The 12,475-nt window shown below is 34.5% G+C and overlaps 1 protein-coding gene across 3 annotated transcripts; it reads left to right on the plus strand.

Annotated features, from left to right (window-relative positions):
- The first annotated feature begins 374 nt into the window (after positions 1-374).
- LOC128181432 (uncharacterized) lies at positions 375-5,114 on the plus strand. 3 transcript variants are annotated; one of them, XM_052849829.1, is made up of 4 exons: positions 375-1,089; positions 2,623-2,723; positions 3,691-3,861; positions 4,773-5,114. In XM_052849829.1, the coding sequence occupies exons 2-4, from the start codon at positions 2,654-2,656 to the stop codon at positions 5,015-5,017; spliced, it is 486 nt and encodes a 161-aa protein (XP_052705789.1). In that variant the 5' UTR covers positions 375-1,089; positions 2,623-2,653; the 3' UTR covers positions 5,018-5,114. The 3 variants fall into 3 exon arrangements, with proteins under 3 accessions (XP_052705789.1, XP_052705790.1, XP_052705788.1); XM_052849830.1 differs by lacking the exon at positions 375-1,089 and adding an exon at positions 1,101-1,291 and having other exon boundaries at positions 2,626-2,723; XM_052849828.1 differs by lacking the exon at positions 375-1,089 and adding an exon at positions 1,102-1,291.
- Positions 5,115-12,475: the final 7,361 nt, after the last annotated feature.

Raw genomic sequence — 12,475 nt, forward strand, 5'->3', positions numbered from 1 at the left:
AGAAAACCCGTGGGTTCCGACGATGTTGTTAGGTAAACAAAGCATGAGTCTTATATTTGTTTACAATAATGTAAAGTATGGAATTACCATTTCTTTGACAAAATGACTCTATAGGCAAAGAAGGTAAACTGATTCAATGTGTTCATGAATAATATCATCAACAGAAGAAAGCATTTGATTGAAACTTCTATCAATAAAACACATGTAAATAATAACAAGGCTTGAGCTTTGTTTACAAAACAAAGAATTTCAAACTGTGTCTTGCTTTTAACTCGATATTTAACTTTCAAATTTTGACAAAACATTAAATATACCCATATTACCCATTCTTAACATTAAAAATGGAAAAATAAAATTTTAAAATTTTAATTTAAGTCCCATTAAAGTATATCAATTACGTATAATTGGAGAAAAAGATCAAAAATTGCATGAGCTTTTTTATACACGTGATATTCACATAGAATGTAAAGTAGCTAGGCAAATATGCTACAATTAGATTAAAAAAAAACTTCAAATGTTAATCAATCTGATTAAAATCAGCCGTTCTGATTTTAATCAGATTGAAAGTTAATAAGAATATTAGTGCAATTTTACATATCAAGTTTATTAAAAATCATAAAAATTTTGTAAAATCCGGCGATAACCTGTTTAAATGTACTTTCATTGCGAACATTTTAAACCTTTAATTATCGAAATCAGCCAAAGGTTTAACAGAGATCAAGATTTTTTTTTACAGAAATATACACCATTTTTTCACCTGTATATGTACATTGAACTATGATGAGTTAAAACGAATAAAATTCAAAACACACAATTCACACGCATTTTTTCAACACCTTGATCCACGCGCAAGATTTCATTATCTCCAGCATAACTATAACGCCATTGTCTTTGAGTGCTATGGATCTTAGAGAACACCCATGCGAGATGCAATGGCTCGCCCCTGAACGCTGGAATTTTTTAAGTGTGTAATCGATCGATCGATCGAACGCTCCACCATTACCCATCGGAACAATATTACTTTGTTTACGCGTTGTGCAGTCATCTTGCTACATTTTGTTGCTGGAGAAATTGGAATCGGTTGTCATGGTAATTTATTTTTGCGCATGATCAGCATTCTGACGAGCGTCCATATCTCCTTGTCTGTGTTGTTTTACCAGTGTTCTCCTTGGTACGTTTTTCTTGTTTGGGGAGATTTATTTTAACCATCATTTTTCATGTGTATCATGAAATTCCAATGCGTTGCTTGAGAGTTAATAAAAACCAAAGCACAGGTATTTCCCAGTATCGTGTAAGTATATACCTTTTCTTCTCTGTATACATGTATACTTATCATAGACACGGAATATCAATCATCGATTGGACAGCTAAGACATCCGTAGAAAGCGTAGCTTTGTGTTATCCTGTTGAATTTATGATACTATAGAGAGAGAGAGAGGGAGGAGAGAGAGAGAGAGGTCTGCTGATGATACTCTAACTTTTGTCAATCATACATTTATAGAGAATGTATGGAATGGAAGGAATTTTGCCAAATAAAATTGTATAAATTGACGTAAAAATAGGTATAGGCCTATGCATATTCAATGACCTGTTCATGTATTTGATTAACCATTCGGTTAATCAGGTTAAATATCATACATGTATTTACGTACCTCAGCTAAGGATTTGTTTCAATGTTTATTTGTTCATAATATGTTCCTGGTGTACAGTATGTTTGCCTAGAGTGAAAAAAGAAATGAACGAGGACTTTTAATTGCAATATTAATGAGACATCCTAAAATTGACAGACTGTATTTGTATATAACAAAGTTGTAAACGTTCAAATTAATTCGGAAAATAAAGTTTTCGTTAAATGTACGGTTTAATGTGATCTGTTTATAGTATTAAATACATGCTGACAAAGTACCGTACGTTCCGCCTCGCATTCTCTCTAAATTTTAAATTCATAGATTTTACCGGAGGAAAGATATTTCAGGTAATACACATAAATTGTCATATATCGATATAGATGAAATATTCATAGAAACATAGGGGAACGATGATTCTGTGGAGTCGATCAATCAATACGTACGCAGGTGCGTAAACAACAGCCAGTCTTTCACTCATCTCCGTTAATGAAAGAAAGGCCCGGTATCCCGGGGGGCTTTGGGTTCGAATTCATTTAAGAGTTGGGTTTAGGAGTTGGATGAGTTGCATGGGGGCTTGATTCTTTTCCTATTCATTCTCGATATTAAAATTCGTTTTTATTACAGATATTAATTGATAAGTGGGGAAAAATCGATAAATTTATTGTCTTATTACAAATATATACATGAAGCACCAAACCCTTAAAAGCTCCAAAATATTCCAGATGAAATTTCAGCCTTTAAATTCGATAAATTAAAGCACTAGCTAAATTAATTGACAATGGGATAGGGTTTGGGGGGGGGGGGGCACCAACTGTGCCTGTAACACAAAGTACACAATAATTCTGATTAGCTATGCTTATCTGGGCTAGCCAGCGGAAAGGGACCCACAGACCATCGACCACCGCTCTGTCTCTCTAGGACTCCTTGACTAAAGCTTCTCCTTAAAGCGTACAGCTTCATCAATATTGACACATTGCTGCCTTCATCGTTTCAGTAGTGACCCATTGACCAGTGATGTAGTAAAGATGAGGCTACGCCGCACCGCCAGCTGTGTGCTTGCTGTACTTACAGGGCTGGTGTTTTGTCCCTCGAGGGGTGAGTTCATGAATACTAATATACATGTACCATGTAGATAGTCCGTGAAGTTTAAGGACGAGTATATAGATATATTCAGTGTGGGTTTACCGCATCGTGGGAACCTACGGGTTTTCTATCCGTTGAAAGCAGTGTAACGGATAGAAAACCCGTGGGTTCCGACGATGGGTTTACCGTAGAATGAAATATTTAAAGGGTGAGAATATATATACATCTTCTGTGTAAACTAATATGAGTAAACTGAATTCAAAATTCAAGACTCGCAGAGCTTGCGTCTGGAGGACCCATGAAAATATCATGGAATACCAAATCCATTTCTTGCCACTGTTTGGACCCCTCACAAGTTTACAAGAAATGCAAGCGGAATACATTTTTAACCGTTTGTTACGTATGAATGATACATCTTCTCGTATATTCTTTTGCAGTTACATGTACATGTAATTTTAGTTACAACGGAATCTAACATTTTTAATTGTAAATAAAATGGATATTGGGATCATGTATGCATATGCTGCTACTTAATTTAGAAGCTTTAAAAGTCAACGATGATAACAAGAAACACACGTACATGTATAGACGAGCTTGGAAAACATTCATAGCATTACAGCTCATCAAAAGATTTGTTCGCTCAAGAGGAAAATTTAAGACAAATTCATAAAATAATGGGGAAATAATTCATTATGGAACGAGGTGTGTATTCCGAGAATCAAACGCAACCTGAGCTAAGTTTAGGCATGGTTTTAAATTTGCTCAGAATTAAAAATAAAGGGGTTTTGCTTAAATAATAAACACACGCCTATAAAAGTTTGCATTGTATACATTAAAAAAATGTTGCCATTTTATCCAGTCCTCTTATGAAAACTTAGGTGATCTACCTATGATACCGAAACTAAATTTGTACATATAAATTTCGAGAGATTTAATAATCAAGGTTATATACCAGTTTTAATTATTTGTAACATTTCAGCAAATGGCATCGGTTGTTTCGTGTGTACGTCTCTCAACAGAGGAAACCAAGGCTGTGAGGACACTTTCAATAACACGGGGGAATTCTACCGCTCCGATTGCCAGGCGAGCAGGGACGGGCGGATAGGCATGTTTCCAGCCACCCAGTGCATCAAAATGGTGGCAGAAGACAGTAAGCATATAAACATACGTGGGGTACTTGCAAAAACAAAATCCAAAATAAATCAGTATTCTAGTTTTGAAGTTATTTGGAGACTTTCGTTCTTGTACATGTGTGCATGTTTTTCTGTCCTATACATAATAAGTCATTAATTGGCTGCGAAACATGCAGTTCTTTGTTCGTTGAAACCGCAAACCTGTGATGAAAAAAAATAATAAGGAACATATAACATTCACCGTTTGCCAGAAAAAAAATCTGTGAACAAGATGAGACAGTAGTGATAACATTCAAAACAGGGAAGCGCTGGCACGAGAAAGCACTGTCTAAACATTCGGAACATAGGTCTTTATTCATTTGGAACATAGGTCGATTTAGTAAGGGAAATGTGAATGTGTGTAAAATTTGTGAACGTAGGATATGTATATCAATGATGTAACGCAAAACCTCAATTTGTCTGTGGTCACTTATCAACGGGATAATTTCAGTATTACAACTACTAAATAAAGTACTGTTTGTCTGGTCTTCGTACTCTACATATAACATTTCAAGAAATTCTTTTCTGTAGCCCAGATATTTTTAAAAAGTTTCAGCGCTATTGTTCAAACTAGTTGTAAAGAATAAAAAGAATAAGCCTACGAGATGGGTAGGAAAAAAAAAGTACCTGTTTGTAAAGTACATGTAGTTTAGTTTTCACTGAAATATAGCTCAAATTTCAAACGCAACTTGATAATTTTTCTATGCCAATATGCCTTTTTGGTTTGCTTTTAAAACACCGACGTTAAATATGTATTTCAAAAGCTCACTGAAAGACCTTTAACAATCCATTATTTTACAAAATTGTTTCTCACTCGGTTATTCTTAGTTTTCAAGAATCTTGTTATTCTGTTTTGGTTTCTCTGATCATTTCCTCGTTTTGTTTTCAGCCGATGCTGGTTTCTCTTTGATCGTACGTGACTGTGTTGTAGACAACGGAGGCACAACATCAGAAACAGAAATCGGGAGACAGAGTCATTGCGGGTGGATGAAGGTCATTAAGTACAACGGACGGCGCATGAGCGGGTGCATTCTCAGTTGTGGCCAAGATGGCTGCAACACAGCCAATCGGACATTGCAAAGCTTCACGATTGTTTTAACAATTGCTTTTATGATTACCAAAGCGTTAATATAGTGTTAACTTGTTGTCTATTTTGTAATACAAATTTTATATTGTACATAAACTTAAATTCAGGGAAAACTATTCTGGCTATAAATGTTGGAGCTTTGAATGAATCGGATTTTGCGCCATGTTTTGGGAACCCCTTTCATGCTTGCATATTGTTGTTTTCGATAGTTTCAATGCAATTTTGTCTTAGATCAAGATGACAACTAATTTGAGAAAATAGAATTCAGTAATAGGAAAATGTTGAACATATGTTTTGTTACTTACAAGATCAGCAGTTATTTTTTAAAGCAGCTGTGTATGTGCATTTACTATACATAATATTGGTTGTTGTTTCTTATAGAAAGGGGTCAACTTCGTTAGAGAGCTCTAATTTCGTTAAGTAATATAATTTTACTAAATAGTATATAATAGAATGATACATTAATTTATGTTCTTTGCAGGTATTTGTATATGATCAGCTAGTTGTGCCAAAGAGAATCAGTAGGATTTAAACTACTGTGGAATCATTAAAATTCGTGGGGGCCAATTTTCGTGGATTGCTTAAAGAGCTAGAGCCACGAAGCATTAAAAAATGCCCTATCATTAAAAATTACCATATTTTGGTAAAATATAGGGTAGGATCTTAGCTTTTCATAACTTTTTTTCTTTTTTCGATATCTATCATACTTTTTTATAAACGGAGTTTACAATATGGCATTATTTTGATGAAAAATGTAGAACAGACGTCATTTTTGTTAAGTAACGTCATGAAATGATAAAACTACGTATGACTTGAATCTAATAAACAAAAAAACATAAATAAAATTCTCATGTAGACATTATAATTAATTTATGAAAATAAATTTATTGATGAAAATAGCATGAAAAGCTTATTTACAATATAGTTAAAAACATATTACAGGGACCAGTGCTGAAGGTCAATATAACGGCGGTACATTTATATATGTCAGTGTCTATAAAGTTCTTTTTTCTGCAATTTGAAACTGCAAGAAGTAATGCTGATGACGCGCAATGTATAACTGAGGATTAATCATTGAATTCTACCAATGTTATCACAAATTATTAAAAATAAATATATAAATATGTCAGAGATACGGTAATTGAATTTAATAGAGATATTTGTAATCTCGAATTTTGATGCGTTACTGTAACAGTCTGTGTACATTATTCTACATGATTATTGTACGTGTTTCAAGGCTTCGATATTTTCACCCAATCCTGGCGCTTTACAGCAGTTAGATGCCAGGGTTCAGTTCTTTGAAATGTTTTATTTTCCCAGTTTCCCGTGGGCTCACCGTGCGTTCATGTGCGCTCTCCGCTCCGCTCCGTTCCCGCTCATCGTGCACAAATCGCCCACCGTGCGTTCACAAAGATTTCGCCTTGCATGCGCTCACTGCGTTCGTTCAGTGTTCACTTATTATTTAGTCAGATAATATTATATTTAGGCTTATAACAATACAAACATGTAGTTTATTGTTATTATTTCCTGATTACAAACGAAACACAATGTAACAATACCGCCTGGGGCACTCCGAATAAATCGTTCATCTTGCGTTCACATAGAGTACATATATCGTTCAACGTTCACTTTGCGCTCTGCGTTCGCTCTTAGTTCACCGTTCATAAGCGCTATCCAAATTCGGCTCAGCGTGCACTCGCCGTTCGTTTAGAGCGCAATCACTGTGCGCTCACCGTTCACGAACTGTTCAAGTGAAAAATAAAACCTTTTAGCGACTGTGTTTATGTAATGGATGTACTAGTATGCCGAAAGCAGTTCTGTATGAAATAATATAAAACAGTTTCGAGGCCTGTTATAGGGCCGAGAACAGTGATATTTTTTCATACAGAAGTGTTTGAGACATATATAGCCATTGAATATCATTGTTGATTCCTGAGACAGCCTGATTTTAAAGAATAACAGTGTTGTAACCACTGATAATGGTCTGATATCAAGAAGCTCTCTAATATATCGGACAGTCACAAGTAAAGTTTTTGACTGCTGGAACAAAGGAATGACATTACAGCAGTGTTTTAGTTCTTATTAATGAAATAAAAAAAGAAAATCGATTTCTTAAAAAATATTCTTATGAGTTAATTATTCCTTATAAATGTCATAATGTCTATTCATTTACATTTCATTTTTTCTAGTGATATTCATGTCATTTGAGAATTGTTACAAGCTATCCGTAAATGTCTTGAGAATTAAGATCATATTTCAGAGAGAGAGAGAGAGAGAGAGAGAGAGAGAATGTAGGTTTACTATTTCGGAGCGAAGATAGGTTAAAATGTACATTTTTATTTAGAACATCAAGCAGTAGCACATAAATAATGTTGTAAAATTGTCTTGAAAAGTCGAATTCATAGCAAGCATGTAGAATTTGTGTTATCATATCTATAGATTTGTAGTGAACTCGGCCGTAAATCGATTTTTTGAGAGGGTAGGGAAGGGGGGGGGGGGGGGGTTGAATGGAAACAAATACCGTTTTAAATCTCTCTGTACTCATCGTTGTTTTTTTTTAAAGAAAGGGCCCGGCAATCTGATTTTTTTCTATATTCCATACAAGAAAAACTTTAATTAGATTTAATACGCATAAAATAATCAAAGATGATTTCAATCGAGAATTTTATAGGCAAAAGTAAGTCACCGATGTACACACATTTAGGGTGATTTTTCATTTTATTGGACAAATAATCAACAAAGACATAGCAATTATAGGATTAGACTTCTATATAGAGCACATGCTGATAATGTATTCTAAGCTGTGTATACCAAAAGCCGTCTTTATCGAAACGGACACAATCAATCTTTTAAGAAAGGAGTGTAACTGCATGTAACGGTTCACCGGAATTACATTGACCACGCGACGAATCAACACTGATCAACACGTGGCTGATAAAGAAAAGACGTATGCATTTGCAAAATTTTTTTATGCAAGGGACGATGGCTTAATATTCAGCTGTACTTAGGAATTAAACTATCAAGTTTTTTGACGGAATAAGTTAAGTTTATCATATATGTACATGTTTCATGTGATGTCGACTGTCTTTCTCCCGCGGTATTCAGGAACACGTACTTGTGTGAAAAAAATCGCTTGCATCTTTCCTTTCGTTTAATGCATTTCACCGTTTGACAAAAAACCCACAACTAGCTACGTATACATGCTATCGCTTATTCTACATAAAGGTATCGCATAGGAATATATATTTACTTACGTACGTACAATGTTAACTTTGCCAATTAATTTTTTTTTCTGTTTATAGCAATGTTCATGTATCTCATATTCTACTGCAATTGAATAATACCTTGGTACATAGAAATAATGCTTTTTAAAAATGCATACTTTACTGGTCAATTCTATTGGCAAAATACTGAAAGAACTCAAGATTCCATGTACAGATTCAACTGACGTCGCAAACGTCAAACTATGACGTCATTGATGATGCACGATGTAAGCATGAATACACAGTATAAAATTACTAGATAAAACATGTTAAAGTTCAGTTTATATGCATTTCTTCCTCAAATATTTAATAAAATGATGATTTTGTAAATAATCACAAATAATTCTTTATCATTATTAATTAAATTCTGCTATTTCAATAAAAAGGAAGCAAATAATTACCCTTAAATAGAGTGGTCAGTGTTATTTTCTGTTATTAAAATTTGCGCATGTGCTAAACGGTGGGGCCGAAGTGAAAAAAAATTATATGCATAGAAGCAGAATATTGTGCCCTACATTATAAGTAATTACAATTTGTATTGTTTCAAACTTAAGTTTTGTGAAAATTTTAAGGCACATTTTGATGCTTCGTGGCTCTAGCTCAAATTTACAGGTTCCTGGGGAGGTATTTTCGTATATTTTCTTATACTACAAAAGGGAATATGACTTTAAAGCCCTAATTTATTAATTCGGGGAGGACGTTAATTCGTGGATGAGAGGTAACCACGAATTCCACGAAAATTGAGCCACCACGAAATCTAATGATTCCACAGTATCGTTTGGCTCTACAAACTCTTTCTTTATGAAGAATTTAACAATTTTGTTTATACCCACATGAAACTATCACGGAGTTGTCGTTTTTCTTATTTCAGAACTTGTGTAATTCAGATGTTTTTTGGAATACATATTCTACTGTCCATTTACTGCATTACATAGAGTTCTATGACATATAAAATACATGTATTTATGATACTGCATGCGATTTACATAGTTTTATAAAAGATTAATGAAATACCGAATGCAGAATCCTTTGTTCTATATACATCTGTCACCGAGGGGAAAGGGCACTATAGAGTAAGGGGAATTAACTTGTATAGGCCCAACCCAAGAGACAGGGGGTCAGCCTAGTCAATAGGCTTAAATTGACCTCTAAGTCGAATATGCATAGAGCTATAACTCGAAGGCAGGTTTCACAATTTATTGATTAAGTGATTTTAATTAACTTATAAAATATCAACAATAATCAAATAGAATAAAGTCAAAAGAACAGGATAAAAATAAATATTTCTTAAAAGCCAAATGAGTCAGAATGAATTTAACTCAATGTTGCTTAGTCTACTGACGGACTGGTGGACAGTCAACTAGATAGTCAGTGTGAAGACATAAGCAACATGAGATAGTGGCCGAAAGAGTCTGACTGAAATTTAGCTCGATGTTGCTTAGTCTTACTGACAGACTGGTGGACAGTCAACTAGATAGTCAGTGTGAAGACATAAGCAACATGAGATAGCGGCCGAAATGAGTCAGATTGAAATTTAGCTCGATGTTGCTTAGTCTTACTGACAGACTGGTGGACAGTCAACTAGATAATCAGTATGAAGACATAAGCAACATGAGGTAGCGGCCAAAAGTTTCTGACTGAATTGAATAAATTTCTAACTGTATTTATATTCTAAAAGATAATTAATGAAAGTGAGGCACAGTACTCATGATAATTACTCAGAACAATTACATTGACTAATTGGGGATTATTAGGAGAGTAGACTGACCCTCGCTAATTAATTGTCATCTGGCATGAGTTAACTCTAAAACACGTTACTCAAAATTACACACCATGACATATTCCCCCCTGCTCGAAAATGTTTGTCCTCAAACATAAAATTTACAAGTGAAAGTAGATATATGCAGTCTGACATGTCTGTGAAAAAATAAAATAACATATGCTATACAGAAACATGAATGCGAATACGCAACATTGTATAAATAAAACCTTCGGAAAGAAATTTATGGCATGAAAGAGAAATAAATAATTATTGTAACTAATAAGTTTAAATCATGTACATGTAAATATAAGGAATAATATGTGTGCACTCATACCATTTCCTAGATCTACTGTGTACTTTTTTAAAAAAAATGTGTTTTACAAGAGTAGAGTGAAATTAAAGCAGATGAATTTCTTTGCAATTGGTCAGGCATAATTAAAATTACATTACACAAATAATAAACATGATATTATATCAAAAGTTCCACGTTGACATGAATTTTTATAATCATTGAGGGATGCACAGTTACTTCAAGCATAACTTCTCCAAGAACAGGATGGACTTCTCCACCGACACCGACAGCACTAGTTATGGAGGATTCTTGTATGTCTGCATTATATTGTAATCACTGTAATTGGTGTTGACTTATACAGCTTATGGAAGCTCCACTGTCAACCAAGCACTTGCTGGGTGTATTCTATAGTTTGGCTTCAACAAAGTTCCTATCCATGGCTGCAGTGAACTGTAATTCGGGTGTCCCTTGGGTCATGCAGGAAAGTTGAGAACATCTCTTCTTCTGACAGTACCATTTCTGGGAAACCTTTCTTCGTCCCATGACTGACTTCAAGTTTTTTAGAACTAGTCTGAAACTATAAGAGAGTAGTCAGTATCATGGAAGCCGAGTTGGACTGAAATTTGCACTTCATTTACATTTCTCTAAGCAATTAGCATAGAAGTCAGAGACGAAATGAACTTGAACTATCTACACAGTGTACATTTTTGTTTCTTACACAATTGAAAGTGGAAAAATATCAACAAAGTTTTACTTATCTTTCAGTAGTGTAGCTCCCGTTTGGATAGGTCTGCCTCTATTTCATCTCCATCATGGAAGTACCTTTATACACTAAAATTATCCTGCCTATTGACTGTGCCTTCTAGCTATAGCATAAAGCAACTATGCATACCCGGATTCTCCACCACATCGGTCACCGAGGGGAAAGGGCACTATAGAGTAAGGGGAATTAACTTGTATAGGCCCAACCCAAGAGACAGGGGGTCAGCCTAGTCAATAGGCTTAAATTGACCTCTAAGTCGAATATGCATAGAGCTATAACTCGAAGGCAGGTTTCACAATTTATTGATTAAGTGATTTTAATTAACTTATAAAATATCAACAATAATCAAATAGAATAAAGTCAAAAGAACAGGATAAAAATAAATATTTCTTAAAAGCCAAATGAGTCAGAATGAATTTAACTCAATGTTGCTTAGTCTACTGACGGACTGGTGGACAGTCAACTAGATAGTCAGTGTGAAGACATAAGCAACATGAGATAGTGGCCGAAAGAGTCTGACTGAAATTTAGCTCGATGTTGCTTAGTCTTACTGACAGACTGGTGGACAGTAACTAGATAGTCAGTATGAAGACATAAGCAACATGAGATAGCGGCCGAAATGAGTCAGATTGAAATTTAGCTCGATGTTGCTTAGTCTTACTGACAGACTGGTGGACAGTCAACTAGATAATCAGTATGAAGACATAAGCAACATGAGGTAGCGGCCAAAAGTTTCTGACTGAATTGAATAAATTTCTAACTGTATTTATATTCTAAAAGATAATTAATGAAAGTGAGGCACAGTACTCATGATAATTACTCAGAACAATTACATTGACTAATTGGGGATTATTAGGAGAGTAGACTGACCCTCGCTAATTAATTGTCATCTGGCATGAGTTAACTCTAAAACACGTTACTCAAAATTACACACCATGACACATGTATGTATCAAAGCATCAGTTGCTTTTATTTTCCAAAGATAAATATATACTAGTGGTGCGCTTTCATTTTCAAACTGAACAAAATAAACTACTGGTGACATTTTCTTAAACGAGGAAGAGACCAAGATGAGAATTTTCCAAAGTGGTTATCTACAGAAAACTATTCTGATAAAATCTTGAATTCTATCATAATAATATAATTAGGGTTGGTCAGGAAAACAATAATACACTTCTTATTTATTTTGGTCTTTATTTTTTTTTGGGGGGGGGGGGGGGGGCTAAAAAGAAACAAGTTTCAAAGAGATATTTATGAGACATGAACTGGGTACCAAACTACCAATTTAATCATAATCATTCAAAATGGCACGTTCCGTTCATACTGCATTGTAAGAATTTGTATAAATAAAAAATAGATTACCAAAGCTATGATCAACAATTTCTGAAGCTTTTTAAAGTAGAGCCTGACAAATCAAGACTCAAT

This window comes from Crassostrea angulata, chromosome 4 (genome assembly GCF_025612915.1).
Source record: "Crassostrea angulata isolate pt1a10 chromosome 4, ASM2561291v2, whole genome shotgun sequence".
Lineage (NCBI taxonomy): Eukaryota > Metazoa > Mollusca > Bivalvia > Ostreida > Ostreidae > Magallana > Magallana angulata.